The sequence below is a fragment of the Lepisma saccharinum genome, chromosome 2 (genome assembly GCF_977018435.1).
Source record: "Lepisma saccharinum chromosome 2, izLepSacc3.1, whole genome shotgun sequence".
Taxonomy (NCBI): Eukaryota; Metazoa; Arthropoda; class Insecta; order Zygentoma; family Lepismatidae; genus Lepisma; species Lepisma saccharinum.
This window is the reverse complement of record NC_139230.1, coordinates 38,334,481-38,361,637: the sequence shown is the minus strand read 5'-3', so window position 1 is coordinate 38,361,637 and position 27,157 is coordinate 38,334,481. Positions and strand designations below refer to the sequence as shown.

The window sequence follows — 27,157 nt, the reverse complement described above, 5'->3', positions numbered from 1 at the left end:
GTCAAGTGTGTGCCAGAATAGAATAAGTGTAGTGTCAGTATCCACATGATTGAAGTGAGTGGACACACAACCAGTGTAGAGAAATGTCCACCTGAATCTTGATCACCATCCCAATAATCAATGACTGCAGTTTCACAATTATTTTTCTCTAACACTGTCTCAAAGTAGAATGCCTAAAATTTGGACAGCAAAGCAGAGCTGTTTCCAGCTATGTTTCTTTGTGCACAGTAACAGATGATGTGAATATATTGTGTAACATTGTTTAATGACATTGTACTCAATGGAGTGAAGGAAGAAGAGTTATAATGAACACAACATAGACTGCAAGTCAAGAGTGAAAATGAAACTGAATGGTGTACTATGTAAACATGACTTGGGCATTTCACTTCAATGGTCCTCAATGAAAATAAAAAATCATTCTCTTTCTGGACATTAGTTCAAATGGCTAAATAATTTCACTCACAATACACTGATGTACACTGGCTGACAAAAAAAGTTAAGCACCCAGAAGGAGTGGTTGGACATGAATGAAACTACATATGCTGAAAGTCCATGTACCTTTATTGAACTGATTACAATATAGGATGCAAGAGTCAAGGCCATTGGCAGTTACAGGTGGATGGTGGCGCCAGGTCAGTAGGGTGTCGCACCCCCTCTGGCCGCAATGCATGGTCTTATGTGGTTTGGAATAGTGTCAAACAGCCTTTGGATCCTCTCCTGAGACACGTTCGTCCACAGGTGTTGCAGCTGTCCCTCCAGATCCCGCAGGTTGGCACTAGGACGGAGTCCCTGTCCAATGTCATCCCACAGATGTTCAATGATGGAGAGGTCCGGGGATCGTGCTGGCCACGGGAGGACCTCAACATGCTCTAGGCAGTCCATAGACACATGGGCTGTATGTGGGCGTGCATTATCTTGTTGGAACTCTGTCCCAGGGTGCTGTGCCATAAGGGGTAGGACGTGTGTACGCAGAAAGTCTGTGACGTATCGCTGTGCCGTCAAAGTCTGCCGAAACACTATTAGAGGTGACCTGAACGCATATCTAATGGTTCCCCACACCATGATGCCAGGGGTCACACCTGGGTGTCTGTCCACAATGTAGGCAGGATGTGCCCTCTGCCCTTGATGCCGCCACACCCGCACACGATGGTCATCGGAGGTCATGGAGAAGCGGGACTCGTCACTGAACATGATGCGATGCCATTCGTCCTCTGTCCATGCCTCCCGAGCACGGCACCACACCAACCGCAGGCGTGGGTGTTGTGGTGTCAACGGCAACCGGCGCATGGGGCGGTAGGACCCGAATCCGGCGGATGCGAGTCGTCGAGACACTGTGCGGGAACTCACAGGATGTTGTAGAGTGTTCAGTACATGTTCTCGGATGACAGGTTCCGAAGTTGTGGGATCCCGCTCGGCTTAGAGCGCCATACGACGGTCCTCCCTCGGGGTGGTGTTTCTTGGTCGACCTGAACCTGCACGACGTGCATGGGTTCCCTCATGTACCTATTGATTCCAACATCGGGCCACTGTGACATCTGAATGGCCCACATACCTGGCAATTGCCCGATACGACCAACCTGCCTCATGCAGTCCCACAATGCGGCCTCTGTCAAATGCTGTCAATTGCTGGATCGGCTGTCTAACGCAACTGCGAGGCATCGCCGGTGCTTCGTTTTCCTCTCTGAACTTCGTGCTGCACTGTCTGACTCACAGCAGGTGACTGGTCCCACCTTATCAGCAACAGGAGGTGACGTCACAAATGCCCTCTGGTGGGCGTTCTACACATTACAGATCCTTGTACATCTAATCATTTACTCACACATCAATGGTATGCATGTATACCGAAATGGGGTAATCTTCGATCACTCCTTCTGGGTGCTTCACTTTTTTTGTCAGCCAGTGTATGTATGTACAAACTGAATTGTTCATTAAATTAGGCACACACAGGAGATAACAGCACCAGCGAAAACTCAGGTGAAGCCAGGCTGGCTCGGTAGCTCAGTGGTAGAGCAATGGCATGGTATACCAGTAACCCGGGTTCAAGTCCTGGTCAAGCCTGCATTTTTTGCTGAAATCTACGAAAACTGAATTGTTGTTTTAAGTCGAGTTTATGCACAGATAGGCTAATTGGGACTGGACATACAGTTTAAAGTGGGATCCGACCCACTGTGTAATGCACCTCCACTGGGTATTAAACCCGGGGGTATGTACATATTGTGCATATAAAGAAGATACTATCAAAAAAATGGTACATAATGATACCATATGCATTGCAGCATTAGAATGTATCATGTAAACAAATAAGTAGGCTTAATGTTTTGTTTTTTTTGCTTTAAATCACTTGCATAACAAGATTAAATTTCTAAAATGATATATGTAGTGTAGTGAGTTAAGGGGAGGAGATACAGTTACGCACCAATTGTGCATTTATTTCAATATCGCCCGAATGGGCACTGCTACTAAAAAAAAACCTGGGTGTATTCCAAGAGTATGAATTTCTATACATCTTGCAAGTGGAAGAGTTTTTTATGTTGATTATTACGCTGGACACGATGTTTGAAAAATATGATGAATAAGAATTTTTGGAATTCCATGTATTCCTTATGGGGAATCAACTTCAATATAAAGTTACGGCTAATCAAATGAAAGTTTCGACTATTCCGCTGGTGAAATGCATCTTCAAACTGCCCTCTTCTCGTTGAAGTCTTTTTCTATTCAATTGGAAGTTTTATATTCCCAAGAGAAAGAATCAAATCATACTCCAATATGATCAATGCTTTTCTCTTGCCTCCTGGCAGTGTTGCCAAACCTGATGTGCATAATAGAACTAAATTTCACCTTAAATGGAGTTAAAACTGACTTTCATGGAGCTAGATTTAGGAAGGCTGGATAAAGTGCCTCCGAGGGTAATGTTAGTTCTCAAAGGGGTGGGGGCAGCACTGCTATTATCGTTAACTCTAAATTGATGACAATTTACTCTTAGTTTTCAACATCTAGATCCGGCATCATCTCCCATCTCAATAATCCACCAATGGTCATATGAAATCGAAAATAAAGAAATCCCTGATAACAATATTGTCAATTTCGCATCAAACACGGTGCTATAAAGGAGTTGCTGGGGAGATAAGAGGGAGTGGGGAAATGCAGCCAATATAACAATATCACGTCACATGCAAAATGTCTAACTATGACAAAAGTCTGTCAGTGATGGCATCATAGTGGGGCACAGGGATGGGCGTCCCAGTTCACAGCCAAACGAGTGCACTGGAACAGCTTGGGAAGAGTCCCATCAAGACTGTATCGCATGCCCTTAAATAAAAATCATATTGCTTGGGTAGATTATCTTCTCTTTCAGGGTTAAATTTCCACTTCCAATATGTCAGTTTGAGCCATTTTACAAAAAGAATTAATACTAGCTTCCTTACAGGTCTACATGTTGTGGAGTGTACAGTGTATGTGAAGTATATACAATCATCTATTTCCAACATTACTTCTGTTTTGATTGTTGAATATGCTAGTGTCTCACTTGAGACCTAAAACTTCTGAAAGTGTGCAAACAGTATGATGCTTTTCCAAAGTTTATCCTTTGGAAAGTGTCCATTGATAGTTACAAGATGGAAAAAATTCATCTATAACACACAGCAAAGAGCTCAATCAGCCATCACATCTGACAAACACACAGAAATTTGGCAACACACATGTGAATGGCAAAGAAATACCCGCTACCTGCTGCAAGATGGCAACACATGAACATCATCAGATGCATGATGTAAACTTTGGACAAAAAGAAAAAAACAGAACATTTACCAATAAACTTCATTACCTAGGAGGAAAGTGACCAACCCAATGAACAAAAGGAAAAAAAACAATAAATCTAACCTAATCCCTCACAGTTTCAAGGAGCTCCTTGCCTATGGTGCAAAATGTGTAACTAATGTGCAAAACTGTGAATCCCCCAAATCTCAGCCTTATATGTGCAGCAGAAAAAGCAGCTTGTTTTGCACTCAAACCCCAAGATTCAGATAGCATTCAGACATCAACAGCGAGAATCTTGAAGAGCAGAAGTGAACAACAGAAAACAAAACCTCCAACCCAGCACATCAAAAAATTAAGTCGGCTCTCCGTAATTTCTGCAAGTGCAGCACCTGAAGTGAAAAATGTTGGCTGCAGGGATGTTTTGGGTCAAGCGTTGGGGTTAGCTGGGAGGATGCTTCTGTGATATATCATGGTGACAATGAGACAACTGGGGGGATACTATCCACCTGCATCCTACCTCACATCAAGCACTGACCAAGTGGCTTTATAAAAATAACTGTTGTGTGTTTAACACAAGCAATACAGAACAATACATGATTATAAAGAAAATAATTCACATAGCATAATTGCAAAGGACCCCACAGACAAGTACAAGAGGATAGTGAAAAAAGCAGTGAAAAACAGTGCAATAATAAGGCAACAAGATCACAAATTGAGGGGTTCAGAGCACAATTGGCGAAACTCAATTCAAGACAGTTTTAAGAAAAAGGCATATTTAAAGAACATAGTACTATGTTTAGCTGTTAGAGCACAAACATAGCAATGCCTCTATGAGTAAGAATTTGAAACTTAGGGAGTTGAACTGTTGCACATCACAGTTCTAAGTTATTCATGTAACTCCATTTCAACGAAAAGTGGAGTTGCGTCACTTGTGCTCTGAACCCCTCAATTCCTCCTCAACCCCCACCCATCACCTGCCATTACCAATGGCATCCCCAAACCCCACAAACCAGGAATTCCCATGCATCTCAATATGTGTGTTTAGCAGTGCCAATACTAAGAAAGTAATAACATCCATAGTGCAAGCTGGCAGAGCAGAACATTGGCGTAGCAGACATGTATGGTCATGGACACTTCTGGGTTGTAACTCACACCCCAGAAATGTCTAGTATACAATCCCATCCAGGTAAACCTAGCAATAAATTCAGTTGAAATATGGCTGACAAGTAACAAAATCGCCATGCTAGAAGTAACTGAAATAAGCAAACTACTATAAATCTGCCTCGAAAGCAATTTCTTCGAATGTGAGGAACCAGCAGACTGAGGGCCTAGCCATGAGTAATCCCCCATCAGCTAGCAGAAAAGGACATAGTCCAGGTTTCAGAACCTCAGTTCCTCAGATATGGCAAATATGCTGATGATACTATACTCATTAACAAAAGCCAAAAATTTCTAGACTTCCTGATGGTGAAACTTAGCAGCATCAACCCCAGACTCAAATTCACAATAGAACCAGAAAAGCAAGGCAAAATCAACATTCTAGACCTCATCATCAGCCATAGACACAACAAATGCATAAGCACAGTGTATAAACCAATACATTCATGCCCTCTCCAACCATATCCCAAATCAAAAGGTGAGCATGTGGCTAAACTATTTCAGAAGAGCCCTCTCTTGTTGCTCAAAAGAGAAAGATCTGAGGGAAGAGAGAACCACCAATAGAGAATTAGGCCTAAAGCATGGCTGTGCTGAGTTCCACCTATACACTTGATGCAGCAAGGATGAAATGCAGTCCAGACATCCTAGCCAGCCACAATCAGCACCCAGTATCACGAAAAGGTGGTTTGCCTTCCCTTATCATTCTACAGGACTTCCCTGATGATGTAGAGGTAATGTCATCACCTTGTGATCAAGGGGTTCCAGGTTTGATACTTGGTGGAGGCATAAGTGGTTTGGATCCCATTTTAAATGGTATGTCCGGTGTCAATTAGCCTTCCTGTGCATAAAGTAGACTTAAAACTCAATCCCAAGCCTATCATCCTACCACATCCATCAGCCTAATCAAAGTTCTCCTCCCTTAACCTTTTAAGTCCCGATTGGTCATGTGCTGACCAATGGCATTTTTGGCCACAGTCCCGGTCAGTTATACCTTGACTGATAGAACAGAACCTTTTATCGTCACCTTGCAACCCTGTACATTTTCTATGCTCATGGCTGAAGTGCGTGGAACTTGAAACCAAGAGTCGATATGCATCAACAGCAACGTGTTGCAAACCCTTGTCGAAAATAACTTGTGCACTTCATTGTGAGTGTTGCCAACCCTTGTCAAAAATAACTCACGCACTTAGTTTCTCTTTCATTTTTTTCTTTGGATGGCAAAAGACATTAGGAACAAAATAAATATTGAATTATAATGTAGACATGTGGTTGCAAATAGGACATAGAATTTGTACCTGTCCCATGTCTCAAGAGGGAGGGGCATTTTTTTTTTTTTCACATTTGAAGCCATGAATAATAAATACATACAGATAGCAACACTTCGTCTTTTCTATGTCAAAGTACATTTTATTCTTAGTAAAATGTTTGTTTCACTAAATTATCTGCCACAGGAAGGAAGCTATAATGATTTATGCTAAACCTTACAAAACTCATTTAAAAGGTCTGGGACAGACGTAAAAACTGCATAAGCACCAAGGGACTTTAAAGGTCAAGTCATTGATGCAACTCACAAGCCAAATGCTAAAATAGTCAGCAAACAATAGCCCACCCCCACCCCTCCACTGACATCTCAGCTGTACATGAAGCAGTGCAAGTGCAAGGCACATTACATTCGCAGATCAATCAGATCTATTATGAAATAATCCAGCAGCACCTTAGATGCCCCAAAAAAAAGGCCCAGCTCGCTCACCATGGGACTTGCCAAACACATCAAATACAGCAACCACAAAATCAGGAAAGTATAAAGCAGACATATAGTTCACACCCTGATTGACACAAAACCCAAGGAAAAGCACGTCTCACATGAATTAAACATCAATAGTGAACAGGTGCACCACACCCAGATCCCATTAGTACAGCAGACGACACAGTGGCTGAACAAGCAACAACATTGCACCTAGTGGCATACTGCAAAACTAAAAATAACAGAAGCTCGCTGAGGAAAACTACAAGATGTTCCAAAGAGGATGGTGGCAGTGGCCACATACAAGCGGTGAGAGGCATAAAGAAGAAGATGGCAGTGGCCAACAAAATTAACAGAACTTCCTAGAAATCAGTTTCGTGAATAAGTGAGTAGGTACTTCATTTCAGTGTATTAAAATACTAAGTTAACATTTCAAAGTAAACTTGGTATTATGATACAGTCACGGACATTTCTGGATTGTAACAAGAACTCTTCACCTTCAACGGAATCATCACAACACAGAAGTGTACATGACCGTACATACCAATTACTTTCATATTGTGAAAATATCAGGCAAGACCAGTAAACAGTTTAGCTGCCATGGGCATTTTAGCGAATTGTCTGTAGCACACACAGTTATACCATCGGCGGTTCAAGTGTGTGTATTCCCAAGAGGCCAGTTGATCAGTTGACGAATCGGTGGTCAAGTGGCTGTTAAATTTGAATTTGTCATGTTTTGTAAGGCTCTCTGGGTACATAATTGTCGAGTCAATGTGGCCTGCTGGAAATAGTACTTTTGTTCTACAAGCGCAATATATATATTATTACTTTTATTTATTCATTTTATTTATCATATTTTCACTATTATTGATTTGTTTCCTTTAGTACTAGCTAAAATATTTTTCCGTAAAATAATTATTTCCATATATTTTTTCTTACAAGAGAGCAGATGTGATCTAGTCATTGTCAACATCCATGGCGGAGTGGTTAGCACAGCGCACTACAATGCCAGGGGTCTGGGTTTGAATCCTGGTTCAGACATGGATATTTGTTGTAGACTAGGCACACACAGGAGTTGTACTACGTAGAAATTTTCAGCGAAAAATGCAGGCTCAACCAGGACTCGAACCCGGGTCTCTGGCATACCGTGCCATTGCTCTAACCACTGAGCTACCGAGCCGGCCTGGCTTCACCTGATCTTTCGCTATCGCTGTTTTACCTGTGTGGAATCGTCTCTGCCAGTGCTACCGCAACAGGATCTGTTGCCTTTGAAACGCAGTAGACTTCGACGTTGCCTGGTTCCTCCCAGCGTAGAGATGTTAATAACATTAATAACACTTATCAAATGAAAGCAATTGTAATAATACTTCTGTTGATAAATCTCCTCCATGAATGTTCAAGCACATGAAACATTTCAACAATGATAAGCACGATTCAATCCCTTGAACCGCCAGCTGTCATGTTTGTCTCACATGCATCAACTCATGGTAAATCGCAAAGAGTCCGACAAAGAAAAAATACAATTTCCCAACATATTATTGTCAATAATGTGTCATACAGGTTCTTACAGAAAGTAAAAAAGTATACGAGACTAGATTACTGAAGGTGAAATTTTGGCCTCCTGGGTACACCAACCAAAATCTCTGCTGGTTTGCTAGTAAAGCATACGCTTGTACCGAGAAGTGTTAAAGGATGCAGGGAGATGATATCTCACCAGCCAGGAAAATTTAATGAGTAATGGCTGAATCAACTTTACCAGCCACCAGCTGACCACATGATGGACATGTGACCTACTGGCTGCTGGTAACGATGCTCCACCAGCCAGTCTGAATCCTGTGCTGGCACAGAGGTTGCGAAGTGTGTTTCAAAGTCCACTTTACGCACCAAAAGGCTAACTGGGAGTGGACCTGCAGTTTAAAGTGGGATCCAAACCACCATGCAATGTGCCTCCACCAAGTACAAAACCTGGAACTTCTTGATTACAACGATATTACCACTACACCATCAGGGAGGGGATCATCATGTGCTTGGCATAGTGATCTGTGCAGCAATAATGATGTCAGACAACCATGGGAGCGAATTTACAATACCGGAAGTATCTTCAATTGCTTTCAAATTCGGCATACTCACTAATTTTGGCCTCGTAATCACGGATCTGCAGTTAAAATTTGGCGGTCACGTCTAGAAATTGCAAAATAAGTCGAAAAAAGTGGGTCCAAACGGAGTAAACACCCTTGATTCATGAAGAAAACAACTATTTTTTGCAATGATTAGCGTTTCAAAACTACGTTTAAGATAACCCTTAATTTTAACTATGCTTGCCTAACCTAACCTTACCATGACAAGGTTATTTTGCAATTTCTAGACGTGACGTCAAATTTTAACTGCATATTTGTGACTATGAGACCAAAATTAGTGAGTATGCCAAATTTGAAAGCAATTGGTGATACTTACCCAATTATCATAAATTCTTACCCAACCATGTCCCACCCAACAAACATGCTAAAGAAATGCTGGATTTAGGGGTATATAAAATATGCATCACCTCAAGCAAATATAATCACCTTCACACTCATTATTCTTTCAAGTGCTTTTACTATTGGTCATGCAGTAATGATGGATATAAAGTAGTTTGGGGATAAATTTATTGTTTTCATAAATATCTGAGTGCAGTGCTGATCACATCACCTCCAAATATGGCTGAGATTGAGAATGTGTCGGCCCCTACTTCCACATTCCCTATGTGCCTCCATGGTATGGGGCAATGTGGACAGGGAACTTTACCTTTTAAATATCTACAGAATACACTGATAAACAATGAAATACTCCTTTAAATAAAACTAAGTGATCTTTATGTATTCAGATGTGCTGATAACGAATATCGCATCCATTTTCCTGTATCACCTAAATTTTTTGCAGAACACCCACATTTTATAGTTTTATGGTTTCAGGTCTTCGCACCCTGCTCCGCATCCGTTTGGTTCCTAGCAAATGGATAAGAACTTTTCAGCGACCTTGTGTTTATGACTGGCACTTAATATATAGTGGAGGAAACATCTGGCAGTAGAGAAATTTCCTGTTTCTCTATTAAAATTTGTTCTTTTGTGGGTTAGTCGAGTCTTAACTTCCTTTCCGACAACTTAGCGAGTAGCCTTCGCAAGTAGCCGTATTTTATGTATGTGTATGTTCGTGAAATTGTGAATGTAATATTGTATAGTGAAGTGACGTGTAAGTTGTATTTTAACAAAACGATAAGAGCATTCACAATTTTTTTTTAAAGAAATATATTATACTTCAACCAATGAGTTCGCCATGTCACGCAAATGTGTGAATAACCCGAACTTGTTTTGTTATGTTTGCGGGGAATTTACTCCGAAGTCACAGAGAAATACTATCACTCCTATAGTGAGAAAAGCATATGAGTTGTATTTTGGAAGTAAAGTAGAGGAGGGAAAAAGCTGGGCACCAGGTAAAATTTGTTGTAATTATTCGAGAACTTTACGTAGTTGGCTTAATGGCACTCACAAATCAATGCCCTTCGGAAACCCTGTAATATGGACAGAACAGAAAGATCATACTACGGATTGTTACTTCTGTTTAACAAACATAGTGGATATAGTTCTAAATCAAATTTATAATTTTTAATCTATATTTTATCCTGATGTTCCTTCAGCCAAGAAACCTACGAGTCATGATTTTATACCAATTCCTAAGCCTCCTAAAGAATGGACAGTGAATGAAACAGAACCAAGCAGTGTTTCTCCAGATGACGAACCTGGATCCTCATATTCGAACACCAATCCAAATTTTCCTGATCCAAATATACCTCACTTTATTTCCCAATCTGAACTAAATGATCTAGTCAGAGACCTCAACCTTCCTAAAGTTCAAGCGGAATTATTAGGTTCTCATCTCCGAGGGTGGAATTTATTACAAGATGGTGTTAAGGTGTCATATCGGAAACGCCAACAATCACTGACACATTTTTTTCTGTTGGTAATGAGTTAACTTACTGCAATGATGTAGAAGGTCTTCTGCAAGAACTTGGAAGGAGTCGCAACCTAAACGAGTGGAGACTATTTTTAGATTCATCTAAGAATAGTTTAAAAGTAGTATTGTTGCATAATGGGAATATATACCCATCAGTACCCCTTGCCTATTCTTCCACCATGAAGGAAACATATGAAAGTATGGATACAATATTAAAAGTGATAAATTATGAAAAATATGGTTGGCAGATATGCGGAGACCTCAAAATGATTGGTATACTGTTAGCCATGCAGTCTGGGTTTACAAAATTTTGTTGCTTTCTTTGCGAATGGAACAGCCGGGCAAAAGATAAACATTACAACATTGTGGATTGGCCCATACGAAAAAACTTAATTCCTGGAGAGAAGTGTGTTAGGAATCACCCTCTACTTGAGAAAGACAAGATTTTGTTACCACTGTTGCATATAAAGTTAGGGCTGATGAAAATTTTTGTTAAGGCTTTGGATAAACACGGTGAGGGTTTTGGGTACTTGAAAAACATTTCCTAAACTCAGTGATAGTAAGTTAAAAGAAGGCATATTTATTGGGCAGCAAATCCGTGAGATTATTCATGATGACAACTTTGTGGAATTGCTAACAGAAAAAGAGAAATGCGCATGGTTAGCCTTCAGACAAGTATGCTGTAATTTTCTTGGAAATGTGAAAACTGACAACTACAAGGAACTTGTTAAGAACTTGTTGAAGTGTTATCAGCGCATGGGGTGCAATATGTCCTTGAAAATTCAACTTTTTACATTCACATTTGGACTTTTTCCCCCTTAACTTGGGCGCGGTTAGTGACGAATGCGGCGAGAGATTTCACCAGGATATTTCTGTCATGGAGAAACGATATGCAGGAAAATCGGTACAGAACATGTTAGCAGACTATAGTTGGAACCTCAAGGAAGGGGTTTCTGGTGGCAGTTACAAACGGCAGAGTTCAAGAAAGAAATTTTGAAAATGCGAGTAAAAATGTGGTTTTTTCCATTCTTTTGCATGAAATTTCTTCATTGAACAGTCAAAATCGGTCCTATATATATATTTTTAATTTTTTTATATTTCATAGTTATTCACTTCAATATTTAAATCTTATTTCATGAGCAAACAAACAAAAATATTTTCAAATTTTGATGTATTATTAGAAAGGGAATTAAATTTTTATTAAAAACAAAAAATGAAAATCCAGGGAAAACGATAGGTGATACAGCATTTCTACTTTCAGATTTGAATTCAGCGGGGTCGAATTATAAATAATCACCTATTTTCGTTCAAAGGAGCAAAAAAAAGTTTGAATTTGTTCATCAGTGATATCACCTTACTTTCTCCTTATAAAGTTATCTCGCTTCCTTCTCCAACAATCACTGTAATACCTCTTCTCCTGGTCATAAGAAAACATATTTTGATATGCTTTACACTGCAATACCTACCAGCAGCTACTCATATCCACAGTGACTGACAAACCAGCAGCTTAAGCTCAGTTAGCTGACTACGCATTGTGGCTTCACAAGGTGATTGATTGGTTCTTAGCTATTTTTCCAAATAGCAGGGACATATGATTAGATGTAGTGCAATGCATGGTAGTGTGCTCGTCAGTCAATACAGCCAGACATGGTATGTTTCTCTAGTTGGCATTGTGATTGTAATGAAATGAATGTATTTCGAGGATTTTATGTACATTTTGCATGTAATGTAAAGCTAGCTATGAATGTGTGCTCTTTATTTCACTTAACTGAACGATAATAAGCTTATGGTAAGTGCATCAGCATTTACGCTACATACACCCAGCTAATGAGGGAGGCAAACATGGATGAACAAGAAAAATGTTTTGAGAGGTCATCAACAACATAAAAAATGTTTTTAAAAAATATATTGTTACTGTAGCATATCACAGTTTATAATCTTCAGTTCCAGCACATGAGGTTTGTGAAGAACAAATATAATATTGCATTATTTTTCTTCCCCCCCCCCCCCCTGAAGAGAAGACAAAGTTGAGTAACGGTATTCAGAAAACAAGCATACAGCATGGCATTACACCAGTGGTGTGCCCAAGGGGGGTTGGTGGGGGTCATAACCCCCCCCCCCTTTGGCCCAGAATGCCAAAAAAAAAAAAAACATCAAAGGTAGGAAAAGATGGTAAAATGAGGACTGACTACTAAGAAAAGTACACATAACCCCTCCCTTTCGAAAATCCTGGGCACGCCACTGCATTACACCATATACAAATGTGGTTCTACTGTAAGAACAGCAGGCCTACATAACAATTAAATCACATAACAAAATACTGGTTAAAGCCACGATGTCGAGTCCGCAGGGTGTCAGACTTCCACAGGAGACCCAGGTTCGATTCCCGGGGTAGGTCATTGAAGACTGGAATTTTCCCTACCTTTTCCCTGCCTCTGGGGTTCACCCAGCCTCAAATCAATGGGTATCTGGGGGAACCTGGGGGAGGGGGATAATGTCAGTTGGAGCATGGTGCTGATCACATCACCTCCAAAGTGGCAAAAGGTGGATGTCAATCAGATCCTTGGATACCCTAAGATTGAATTGATGAATTAGAAATTTGGTTTTATGATTTTATGCAAATATATCATGTCTGCTAGTTTGCAACAAATGTGTGGCAATTGTATATTCAAAACGGCATTATTATCTGTTTTACGGAGGTGTCTCCAAGCAATGGCGAGAAGAAAAGTCTGTGTGACTCTGAATAATTGCATCATTTGCAAATTGGCTGAGAGTTCAGTTTCATTGCTCTTTCGGAGAAAGAGATGGGGGGACATGCTGACTAAGATGAATTTTTACCATTGTCACTAGTCCAGAATGGTAATATAAATTGCCAGTGGCAATAATATAGTTTTTTTTAGTGAACTGCAACATAAAACAAATAAACAGCATGATATAAAATACATTAAAAATCTTTAAAATCTGCCCAAGCCGTTAACTCCCTCTCAAACAGATTATTAACGTATCTTTCTATGATGATGTTTATTTGTTTTGTGTTGTGGTTCAATAAAATGTCCTTGCCGGCATGTGGCGTAAGTAGTTGTTAATTTCATATCGTTTACAATAGTATTTCCAGTGTTGTGGAATTTTTCAGACAAATTATTTACTTTGAAATTTCCATTATTATTATATGCAGAACCTCTAACCTCCCACTGATCCTAGAAAACAAACTATCGATATGCAAAGGAAATCTTTTAACAAGATAATATTACGGGCAGCATGCACATAAGTTTGGCCACAATTCCAAGTTCAGAAACAATTTCCAAGAAACAAGCACATCGTCACAGAATTCAACAAAAAAATTACAAATTGAACTGACTTCTTATGTACAAATAAAAGGGACAATATTTCACAATATATTTCTAGAAAAAAAAAACATGCACGGAGATCTCAAAAACAGACTTCCAGATTACAACAAAATACAAATAATTATACCCGACTGTAATTTGAATTCTTGGAAATGCATCCTTCTTTTGCTCAATCTCCCCCTTCCTCATGTTCTTTGTTCTATTCTTATGGAATGAAGATTAGTTTCAACAAGTAAGTGTGTACTAACAATAAAGCTAATCCACTTTGAAAAATCACAAGCTCCCTCCCTACTTTTTAAACTACAGCAAAACTCACTGTTTTGTCATGGTCTTACCCAGAAATAACCATTTCAGAATGAACAATGAGTTGCACATGCAAAATAGACTCTACACACAAGATTTCTGTATGGTCCAGATAAAAATTTCCATACAAGAGTATACCTGCGCAATGATAAACTGGTTGAAAGTTGAAAAAAGAGGAGTTTGTTTCAATATATAGTTGAGTTTAACAAATAAAACAGTAATAAGTTTAAAATTAAGATTCATAAAATGTGTAAAAAAAACAGGCAGAAAGGGAGAGGTGAGACAGAGGAAGAATAAAGAATACAATAGAGATGCACAAAATATAATTTAATCCTCCACATTAATTATGCAGTATAAAATCATAAATAACAAACCACATGCAATTGGTAAAGAAAAAAAGATGAAAATTCAGAAATGAAAATATACGAAAACCTAACATTCCTGCACAAAAATTTACAATGTAACTGTCATTTAATTGAAGTCATAAATAACATAATGAATGTTAATCCATTCAAAGCCTTGTGTTTTGAATATGGTTCATTTTATTTCGGGGACCAGATTTTTGGTATATAAAAAGCAAAAAGAATAGCTACTGCTCAGACACCATTAAAAAAAAACTACATGGCATGCTTTAGAGTTGCAGTGCAAAGAAGGTTTTGGTTTTCGAGCATGGATTACTGAACACCATGTGTTTCTACCATTACAATAGAGGTATAACAACAATTATAATAATGCTCAAGGAATGGCTAGAATTCACCATTAAAACCATGGTTGATTGTGCATAGCAACTTTACACCTGAAGAGTTGTACAGATAAGCATGTAATTATTAAAATGCAACCACTTCTCACCAACAAGTTGTTATACTAATAAAGTATCTGCTTAGAGATTTACAATGTACAATTTACATTTCCTACACTTCTGCATAATTAATATTACCACATAATTGCTCCTTTTCCCCCCATCAATACTATGTGTAAATTGACAGAAATACTGAGAACCATTGACCCTTTAGTGGCAGTGTGTGTTAGGTGGTGTACCCACGATTTCACTGCCTAAGGTTCCAGATACGAATAGCAGTTTGGTCAAGCCCTGGTACCTCCTTTGTGAGTGTTCCTTCATCAAATCATAATTTATCTTGAGTGTTGAAATTAGCCAAAAGGTAGAAAAGGAATCGAACATAACAAAAGTATAAGTAATAAGAATTATTAATGACAAAGTGATAACATCACACTTTCCAAACTATGTGTTTGCTCACTGTGAATCACACAGTCAATCTAGAAAATGTGTCCATGGTTAATCATGAAATATAATGAACTTCCTTTCCATATCTAATGGTTACAACTCGTTACAATTTAGGAATCTGAATTTGGTAGAGAATTTATGCATTAAAAAAGTAAAAGTGCAGAACTGTGGAAAGGTTTAACAAATATTGAGGGGTGAAACTTATATTAAAAATGAACCCCATAAATAATTACTAAAGATTACTGAACCACATGAATATTGTGGATTTTTTTTTTGACACGGTTTTGAATTTTGTGTGTGTGTGTGTGTTAATTGGCATGCGTGTTTCTATTTTTTAGTTTTTTTATGTATCTCATTTATTCTAAACCACTTTGTTTAGTGCTTTACACATGTAATCCTACTATGTAATACCTAGTCCTGAGTTAGGTGGTAGAGCAGCCCTAGGCTGAACCTCGCTCAGTAGAAAATAAAAAGACTATTCTATTCTATAAAAACACAGCAACTTCATTTTGTGAACCAAAATAAAAATATAGCTGATTCAAGCATGTCAGGGTCCCCTTCTGGATAATAAACTATACATGCACAAAAGTGTCTAGTATAGTAGTGGAGCTTGTTATTTGCATCACAACATTTGTAATTTAATGATTATTTGTAGTTTTTTTTTTTAAATTATGCTTTAAAAGAAGTGGACCATCTTGATGAAATAAATGCAGTGTGAGATGGTGGGGAATTCCTCCCTCCCCTCTAGTTGTTAATTTTTGGAGGGTTGTGGATAATTACACACCTCAAGAGAAGTTACTACCTTTTCTCGAATACCACACTGATGTATCATTTATGTATCCATATCACACAGGTAAACACAAAAATTTAAGGGTGGTCAATTATTTGTCTCTTACTTTATCTTATTCCCCCACCCCCCACTATGGTAAACCCGAGGAAACAAATAACAAAACGCACAGTTGCATGTTTTTATAAGCCACAGTTGTCAAGAAACGCAATCTCCAAAATGGGCAGAATTAATGCTAAAAAGAAACATTGTCTACATTCGGACAACTATGGGACAAATCACATATGTTTCGTTATGGATGCTTCAGGAGTTTGAATTCAAACGCCCACTAGCAAACGTCTAATCATTCAAAACGTTCATATTGGTAAACCACTTCTTGTGAGGGGAAAGCTTTGTGTTTGAGTTTACTGTAGTTGTGAATATTTCATGTCAAAAAGTTGCACAAATACGCCCTTGCACCACCCAGTAAGGGTGCCTAATTGAACATACTTCATAAATTACAGCTGCTCGCTCAACCCACACTATGCCGTATGACCTTCACATATTCAAGCAACACTCCCGAAGGATGTGTTGTATAATCCGATACGAACCATGAATTGTTATCACAGTAAATGAGGGGTAATCATATAATGTATGAATAATAACCGATGTTTTATTTCATTCAGAATTAGATTGATAGTACGGTATATGGAAGTGGTTAAACATCTCACATTTGCGCACTGCGAGTAATACAAGTTTATTTTTTACGCAAAATAATAACTAATACATAAACATGTCGTAAAAATTAATAAAATCAAAATATTTGGGAGACTACACCATTAACAACACAGCACCGAGGTTTTCTGCCACTAATTTCTTGGGGAAAAAATGGATTATGGCGACAACCCAACAACGCTGACCAACATGCTAACTAAATCAAAAAAGCAAACACATATAGACATCTGCTTCAACAAGACCGTTCGTACAACTATCGATAATATGATGGTAGGTTTCAATTAAATTGACATCGAATAGAAGAAGCAATATATCCCAACAAACAAAAAATATATGGAATATTCACTTACCATAGTCATTTTAGGCCATAGTCTACAGACTATTTCCACATCTTCATAGGGCTTTCCTCCTCCACCTTCCAATTGCACACGGTTTAATGAGTCTTTTTGTCTTTATTATGCCGGCCTTCCTCGTTCACAGGAAACAAAATTACTATAAAAATTTCTGTTTGGTGTTAATGCGAAGGAGCCCGCAGTTCTGTAATATTTTGTTGCGGAGAAGACTTTGTAGTCAAATCAGAATCTTTTAAACTAGCGGTTTCGTATAAACTTACTGAACCTAACAATGATTGACCACTGTGAGCAATTAAGTGTGCATAATGGCTATTTCTTGTTACGTCCAATGGTTTGAATAAAGTGTTCTGCTATGGAACAGCATCGCTACAATTTCACAAGCCTTTTCCAGGCAACGTAGTGTATTTACGAGAACATCAATCAAACGACAGTGAACCAATCCTGTGCCACGACCAAAGCTGAGCTCCGCCATATTAGGAAAGGTAGGTGATATCATAGGCGGAGCATTATTTATTACTCCTCCTCCTAACAAAAACGCGGCAAGTGAATTTAAGGTAGATTACTTGACACTCCATGTGGTTGCAAAATATGAAGATGTCCCGTTTGGAAAATGAACTTGCTTTTACAAGTAAACATACATACGTAGGTGGAGGTTGTTACATCAATGTGTTCATTCAACCGCTGGATGATATATTCTCAATAGCACAGAATATTTTATTTTCTTATTATTAGATATTATATCGAATTAATGAGGTGGGAAGTGTGCGGGTTTTTCCTATCCCCATCACAAAGTATTCCAACAAGATATGTTTTTTCATTCTTACTAAGGTTGATTATATTTTATTTTTCTATATTTGTTATTACGGTCTCTTTTCTACCACTTTGGCTAACCGCGACGATGAAAGCAGTGGCGACGATTGGATGCCAAAACTGTTGGGGGCAAGGAAAGTTTACTTGCTCTTGGTAGACATAGTGCGGGGGCAAAAAAAATCCCCCCTCCCTAATCAAAGCTGCTATGTGAAAGAATATTCACAAAGTAACACCACAGATAAGTTAATATTAACACCCATATACCCAGGTCGGGACTCGAACTCAGAACCTTCCTTGGTGAATCTCGTAGCGCTCGGTAAGGATGATTGGCAGGGCCACAGATAGTAAGTAATAAATGCAATAAAGTCAAATTTCCAATTCTTTTTGTTTCACAAATAAAACTTGTGATCGCATGAAAATTTTAAACAAGTAGTGATGTTTTCGGGTCGCACGTCGAATGTTAATTTTTCACTTTGCGTGAGACTAAATAATGATATATATATATATATATATTTGTTAATTTGCGGCGCTTTTCTGCCTCGCTAGGCCTAATCTTGACAACGAGTATGAATGATGATGATATGAAATTGATGGAGGGACTTTCACAAATAAACACAATGCCCACGCGAAGACTGGAGAACCTAAAACCATCAGATCAGGTTCCACAGAAGTCCAGTACCCATCTCTCTCGACCACGGAGGCGACGTAATGAAAGCGAAAACAGAGGGGGGGGGATATGGTTCTCACGATCTAAACATAGGTCCTTTCTCCACCTTAGGAAAATCCTGCATTCGCTCCTGGGAGTTTGGTACCCAATGCTCTACAGTTATTGGGTTCACTGGCGTAGGCAGGATTTTTTTCGGGAGGGGCTGGAATTGTATAGGTGTATAGGACATAGCTGCTCTCAGTGGCGCCAACTTATAAGGGCCCGTGGGGCCAGAGACCACCCAATAATTTGTCGTATTATTATTATTATTAATAATAATATTATAGTTGTTACTGTTACATATTTGCGTATTGAAATCTGCAAATAACATTTAAAATAGTAAGGATGGTGTGCATTAATATCATGATACATGGAAGGGAGAATTAGAGATTTTTTAAACTTAAAATAACCCAATGTTTTTGAAAAGTTGGCGCCCCTGGTTTCTTTCTAGTTAGTGACATACATAATAAGATATTTCCTAAAATTAAAACTTTCCACTCTCAAAAACGGCAATTTGGGGTCATTTTATGAGGTTTGCATTTACCACTCTGGTTTTACCGAGTTTTTAATACTTTTATTTGAAAATGTTGAATGTTCAAAATTTCGGAGGGGGCTATAGCCCCATCAGCCCCCCCCCTGCGTAGGCCAGTGATTGGGTTCATTATTAATTATCTGAATTGGAGCTGATTTGTTACACGAAACTACATTGAATAAGTTAAAGCATAGATATGACCATATTTTCTCATTAGACCCGTCGTGGCAATAACTTCTTGTGTCACTGGAATGTCACTAAATAATATTTATAATGGTAAGGAACTCACCATTCTACAGTTCCAGCTATTATTCGTAAACATAGCTATTCATTTCTCCGTCCTAATTATTTTGCTTTTTACAAAAAATAATGTTACAAAATTGCGAATCATTCAATAAAGATTAATATTTTTCAATATTCTGTTTCGATGAAAACATAATGGTTAGCGTAACGTGCTCCAAAGCCAATGGTCTTATGTTCGAAACTTGGCTAAGACATTGTGTTTGTCCTTCAGTTGCCATCAGTTACGTGAAGAAACTGCTACTCATTCTCATCGTCGCGATTAACATAAAGTGGTAGAAAGCGACGTCAAATATGAAAAATACAAGCACAAGATTGCTTGTGTGGCGTTGTCCACATGAGAAGCTTGGGGCGAAAGGGGTATTTTTTTAATAACTAGCTAAGCAGTCTTCCAACGACAGATACATTGACCAGTTGCCGAAAAAAAAATTACATTTTGGTCTTGATTTTACTAAACGAATCCCCATCGTAAGGGGAATAGCATCACTTGCGTAAGAAAGTGCATTAATGAACCAAAATTGCCACAAACCATTTGCAGGTTCTCAAGAACAAGAGTTGAGTTGAATTGTTGTTTTTAGTCCACTTTATGCACAGATAGGTTAATCGAGACTGGACCTACAGTTTAATGTGGTACCGAACCATTGTGCAATGTGCCTCCACCATGTATCGAACTCGGGACCCCTAGATTACAAGGCGACGACGATACCTCCACACCATCGGAAAGAGTTCTTCATCCTCCCCCATTTTGTTAAACTCTGAGATATGATTGGGTTTATGATGGAGCAGAACAAAGGACGGGCCTCCCCGATGGCGTAGTAGTAACGTCGTTGCCTTGAAATCAAGGAGTCCCGGGTTCGATACCCGGTGAGGCATATGAAGAGTACAGGGAGAGAACGTGCTTTGTCCTCTTTCAGCCAAATTGAGGTAATGGTGCTATCAGACAGATTTAACTAAGATTTGTACAGTCATGGACACTTCTGGGTTGTAACGTTCACATTGAAAGCTAATGGGATTGTTACAACCCAGAAGTGTCCGTGACTGTACAAGACTAGAACGTGTTTTTTCCATCCATTACAAACAGGTTTTGATTGTGTATACAGAGAAACAACGTACTCATGACCATGCGAACATGGAAATAACGCGCTCTCCTGCAAAATCTATAAAATGGACAATGCACGTTCTCAAGTCCCGATTAGCCATCCTGTGCATAAAGTGCACTTAAAAACAAACGGAATAGAGGACAGTCACAAGGAAACAGACAAAATTGTCATTCTTTTCCTTGCCTTTTTTCTTGTTTGCTGTACGCAATAGCTAGGTTCAAATGACATCGGAACATTAGGCTAAAAGTTTTGCTTCCTAATTTTGAAATTCGAGTTCTTATTTGCAGCCCGAGTGGCGAAAATTGCTCTATTTTAACCCCGTTTAAAATAATAAATAAAAAAACAAACTAATGCCTAGCCCTAAGTTCTTTCAATTTCTAAAAATTACAAAACCCAGTCATGAAACAAAACTGCTAGCAATTTGAAAGCCAGAATATCTCCGGTCGTTGGCGCAGGAACGGGGGGTACAGGGGTACATTGTACCCCCCTAAATTTTTGAAAGGGGGGTACTGTACCCCCTAAATCGAAGATTCTAGTTGTACCCCTTGTACCCCCCTCAGATACAAAATGCTACTGTTAAAAGAACCTAATATTTTCTAATCGCTCAATACAAAAAGTGTAAATTGTAAGCATTATTTTCCTTACCACAGGAATTCAAACCGTTGTAAACTTATTCTATAGGTACATATACTACATTGTGCTTGCTACTAGTTAGTTCATTGATCTGTGTGTTTGGAAATCTTTTTAAGGAGATGAAAATTATTTAAAATGTGTGTGGAACGATGGAATGAGCTAAAGTTTACTTTCAGAAAATTACGCTGTAGACGAATGCCCCTTCGTGTAAGGGGGGTACATGTTTTGTAAACAAGTTATCGCGTCTATTCGAAGATATAAATTTGCATAAGAATAGTATATGACTGACCTTCTTTCATTTTGAATTTTTCAAATGGAATTTTCCGAAACTAAATACTTCCACAATTTCTGCCTCGTCTTGTTTTCGAGACGCGACACGACAGACCAATTTTGGGCGGGAAATTTTATCTCACCGATTATTTTTATAACTTTGTCAGAAGGTGTTCGGAAAGCTGTTTACTTAAACCTATATATTAAGAGATATTTTGAAAATAGAGGTGGCAAGAGACAAGAAAAGTCTCAAATTTGGAGACGAGACTGAAATAAATCTCTGCAAAATCAAAACGAGACGATACTTGAAACTTGATGTCTGAGACGATCTCGTTCGAAAATTTGGTATCACATTTGAAGAATTTACTTAAAATAAATTCAAATTACTGTGTGTTATTCAGATATACCAAGCGTATATCTTGTTCATATTTCAAATAAGTCGTTTATTTTGTTTATTGTAATTGAAAAGTTAATCCATTAGTGACAATTACGAGCCTGTGCTGCCCGATTTCATCAATTCAGGATAAAATGGTTCGCAGCGTCGAACAAAATGTAAAGCAGAAAAACGTTATTAAGAAATGTTTTTGCTTTAATGACCCTATACGTTGTGAAAGTTTGAGTTGTGACACATTTGTCTCATCTTGATACCATTCCTAGTTGAAATGGATCAGCGATATTTCCTAGACATTAAAACAGGGTGCGATTTGTGATTTTATCAGAAGGGAGAGGATTTACCTATGAATTAGATATGCTTAGAATTGGACATAAATTGCTTAAAATCTAATTTGATCGAATGCAACACAAACAAAACACCGTTTCAAGTTAAATTTTAAAGTCAAACTGTATGAAAATTACAATATTGAGTTGAATGTATGAAATTAATGAAACTCTGCAGGTTCGATGATTTGCCAGTTGGCTTGTCAAGGACACTTATGACTTGATCCATTTTGTTGCAAATTTTTCTGCATTAAAACAATGCACTGGGAGTCTATTGAAGGAAAAATCAGGTTTAAAACTTCTAAATGATTTCTCTAATCAGTTAAGATAAAGTTAATGGCATTGAACCCGCTTTCACACTCAGCTGTAGATATTAGTGCAATTTGGATTGGATTCACAAGGTCTTTATTGAGTGAGATGGGAATGTGTATTGAATTTTCTTTGCAGATGCGAAAATCTTCGACGGGTGACGCGTACATGCTTTCGCTTACATTAAAGTTCACTTTTTTATATAAACGAGGAATTAACATGTCACCATAAAACACACGTATGTGTCTGTATTTAATACGACTACACCCGAAAAGAAACCTAACTCTTCAAACCGGCTCTTCATATTGTCCACGAACAATTAAAAAAAAAAATCGAGCCTATGGTTTCCCTCTAACTTTGCTTGCTATGAGATATGAAGGATTTCGGTTTAGCACATGCAATGATAAAGTCTCAGTGTTTGAAGAGCATCATAAGGTACAGCTAGTTACATTACAAATAATTACTATGTCAAATGTTTTACAAATACTTCAGTCAGATCTCTTGAAAGTTGAACGGAAATCATCTCGATTCAGTATTTTTTTTAAAAAAAGGCAACACAACTATAGCTGTCAACAACAAGCGTTCGAAAAGTCCTGTTAACATACGTCAAAGACAGGGCACAGTTTTCGAAATTTGATAGAATAGTACTTGAAAAACACCTTCTAGAAGTCTGAGAAAATACCCAATACATGACTTCTAAAGAGCACTGCATACGGTACATATCTGTCATAAATTAGTTTAATGATGTTTTATATATACAAAGTATATCCACTGAAGTGGAATTCTCTATGTACGATATATTTAAAAATATGATTTTCATATTCAGTGGGTGGGAAATGATTATTCCTGATTTGGAATGAATCAAGTTAGAAGAGGTGAAATCCTCCTCATCCCCTTTAAATAACAACCTGCATTAAAATTAATACATGTAGCTTTGCTCGCAATTTTCATATTACAAACTCCTGATTTTCCATCCTATTAAATTCAAAATGAGCTCAGAATCAGCTCCAGAACTTTATGTTTTGGAATTGTTATCTGGTCTTGCAGCCTGTTTTTAAATAGTCATAAATTGTAAAATAATAATAATAATAATAATAATAATAATAATAATAATAATAATAATAATAATAATAAATAAATAATAATTATTTAGGCAAATCTTGCATTAAAAACTCGATATTCCCATCTAAAATAGAATTCCTCATGCCCCATATTTTACCTAGGTACATATAGGGTGTGAAGTACACACACAATATATACACACACACACATACACACACACACACACACACGTGTAAAGTTGAATTTTTGTACCCTCCCAAATGAAAAACGTTCCTGCGCCACTGGTTATCGGGTCGACCCTAGGAATTCTCTAACACCTTACTCGCGCAGGTTCGAGTCCTGGCGTGGGCATTGGTCTTTCCATGTGACAATTCTTTCATCAATTTAATTACAATTCACCTTCACCTCCGTGATTAGCCGATATTGGCATAAATTTTTCCACGGAAATATTCAGAAATCTATTTTGCAAGGAGCTGGAGGGATGTACACTGGAAAGTGCGAGGTGCCTTTCTTTAGTGCCCGTTCGTGTAAGGGCTTACAAAATCTAGTTGTTGTTCGTTTTGAGTTCACCTTTTGCGCAGATAGGCTAATCGAGACTGTCCCTTCTTTAATTGTGAGATTCGATGCACTGTGCAATGGAGATGGAGATGAAACCCAAGACTCCTTGATTACAAGTCGACGGAGTTACCACTAAACAAGGTGTATTGATTTAAATCAGGTGATTTTAAAAAAATCACTGATTTTAAAACACTTGAAAAAATAATTTATAGAATAATGTACATAAGGATGTTGTAGATATCAGATTCACTTTCTGTGAAAGTAATTTATCTTGTAATCATTTCATGGTGTTTATTAGGCTCTAAGAAAGAAAAAGAAAGGAAACAAAATATATGTACTGATGGGGTGAAGCTCATACGGTAGGAAATGTAACATGTAAACTGCAAACACCCTTAAATTTATCTTGATTTAAAATTCAATTATTTTTATAGGCAAAAATAGCAAATATTTTGTGTAGAATAATATACAAAATAATAATAATATTGAACAGTATTAGTGTCATTATCATAAAACTGTAAATAAACATGTCAGCTGATATTTTGCAAACTATCATTAAAAAAATTCTAAATTCAGCTACAAAGACTATAAAAAATATTTTAAGCTACAATTATATAGTACATCCGGAATGTTATATTTTCACTAAAAGAAAAGTTACTGAAATTATTTTAGTTTCATTAGCACACTCAACAAACATTTCCATAGTAAATTCATATACTACACACGGTCACAGAAGTAGTCGGACAAGCAAGGATTTCCGAAAAAAAATTGTAACTAACTGCATGATATGTAAGTAAATATATTATTTATTTAAAAAATCAAAACAACGAAATAAACATGCAATGAAAATTGCCGCCTGCTTGAAAAAAATAAATAAAAATGTTGTTATCGTTACTTAAATAAAAAGAAACACATTTGAACCACAAAGTATTCGGACACGGGCCAAAACATACCACACTTTTAAACAAGAAACAAAAATTACTTTGTGGGTATGCTCTTAATTTTTAACACCTCATTTAGTCTATTCGGCATACTTGCCACGGGTTTTTGCATGTAATCCACATTCCTCCCGAAGCCTGCGTTTTAGGTGCTCCTTTGAGTCGATCGGGGTTTTCCTTAGTCCATCTTGAATTTTATCCCACAAGTAGCCTACTCGATGGGGTTGATGTCAGAGGACTGAGGAGGGGGTTGAAGCACTTTGGTACAATTATACAAAAGCCACATCTGCACAATGATTGATTGAGTTGGTGTTTTAAGTCCACTTTATGCACAGTAAGGCTAATTGGGACTGGACCTACAGTTTTTAAAGTGGGTTACGAACCACTATGTGTCTCCACCGGGAATCGAACCTGGGACCCCTTGATTACAAGGCAACGACACTACCACTGCGCCATCGGAGAGACGATCTGCACAATATGAGCCGTATGATTCCGGTCATTGTCCTGATAGAATATGAACCTATCAGAAATCCCCATTTTTTGGGCTTTAAATTGGCCCGTAAAAGTTGAAGATATCTTTCCTTGTTCATAGAATCTTCAATAAATAGCAAATTGCCGACACCATTCGCTGACATGCACCCCCAAACAATCACACTCCCACCACCATGTTTAACTGTGGCTTGCATGTTTTTCCCCTTTAACTCTTCCTTTTGGGTCTTCTCCACACATATGACCGCCCATCCGAACCGTGTAAGTTGAACTTGCTTTCATCGGCAAAAATTACACGATTCCACCAGTCCTCACCCTTGTCAGCGTATTCGTTCGCGAAATATTTAATTTTCTTTCGGTTGATCTTGCTGACAAACTGTTTTCGCCGGGACACGCGACAGTGAAAATTGGCCCTCCTCAGCACTCTACGAATTGTTTCAGGACAAACTTTCTTTCCTATCCCCGATTCCACATCGACTGCGATTTGGGGAGCACTTGTTTTAGGATCTTTCTTCATTTTTCTCACAATCACAGCCTCTTCTCTGTCAGAAAACGTTTTAGGACGTCCAATGCGAGCACGATCTTCAAGCCTTGTTAAAGCGTTTGATAATGTCAAATACCGTGTTGTTCATCTGGAACATTTCTTAGATCTGCCTGCAAGTTTCTCCTTTCGCATGGTGGAAAACAACAAGTTGTCGCTGCTGAAAGTTGCTTTCCTTTCCTCTTCGGCTCATTTTCCTTGAAATTCTTCAGGCACTGGAAGAACAACTTTGACTGTGCACCAGGTGGGTAAACAACGTGAATCTCTAGCATAGCTTCCGCTTTACAACGCCCTCTGTTATCACATTCACAGACATTTCATCCATGCATACCGATGTCCGAATACTTTTGTTGCACCAACTTTTCGGGCATTGGGAATAGATAAGATTATCTCTCTTTCTATGTCAATCAAAAAAGTGATATTTAATGATGTTTATATCTTCGTAAGTCAAACTTCATCACTGGCTGATCTACATCCTTCACTAATTTATTTTTACACCAGATGCATGGTAAAATAATAGAAATGGATGGGTGTCCGAATACTTCTGTGACCGTGTGTATGTAGTATCAGTATCAGAAACAGAAAGGGTGTCCCAGAAGTCTTTTCCTGATTACAAACTTTATTCATATCCGCTATATGCAATGTAGAGATGTGAAAGTGATGCCAAAATGTTGGAAAACTAACCAAGTTTATTTGTTGCAGGTTTCGGTAATGTGGCTGTAGTGTAGCAGTGTCAGTGCCAATGAATCCGTAATTAATACTCTTCACATCGGGTGGCATCTTTCCATACAATGTTTCTT

The 27,157-nt window shown here is 38.2% G+C and overlaps 1 protein-coding gene and 1 non-coding gene across 3 annotated transcripts in view; both read right to left on the bottom strand.

Moving 5' to 3' along the window:
• The window catches only part of NfI (Nuclear factor I), a 436,655-nt gene extending 418,888 nt beyond the window's left edge, over positions 1 to 17,767 (bottom strand). For both annotated transcript variants that reach the window (XM_083117283.1, XM_083117282.1), the window contains exon 1: positions 17,393 to 17,767. Coding sequence is in view for 1 of the 2 variants with exons in the window: in XM_083117282.1 (XP_082973408.1) it covers positions 17,393 to 17,401 (9 nt within the window). In the remaining variant the exon portion in view is untranslated. The remainder of the gene's footprint in view (positions 1 to 17,392) is intronic.
• Positions 7,767 to 7,838, bottom strand: TRNAT-GGU (transfer RNA threonine (anticodon GGU)). Its single transcript has one exon. It is a non-coding gene; the product is annotated as a tRNA-Thr (tRNA).
• Positions 17,768 to 27,157: the final 9,390 nt, after the last annotated feature.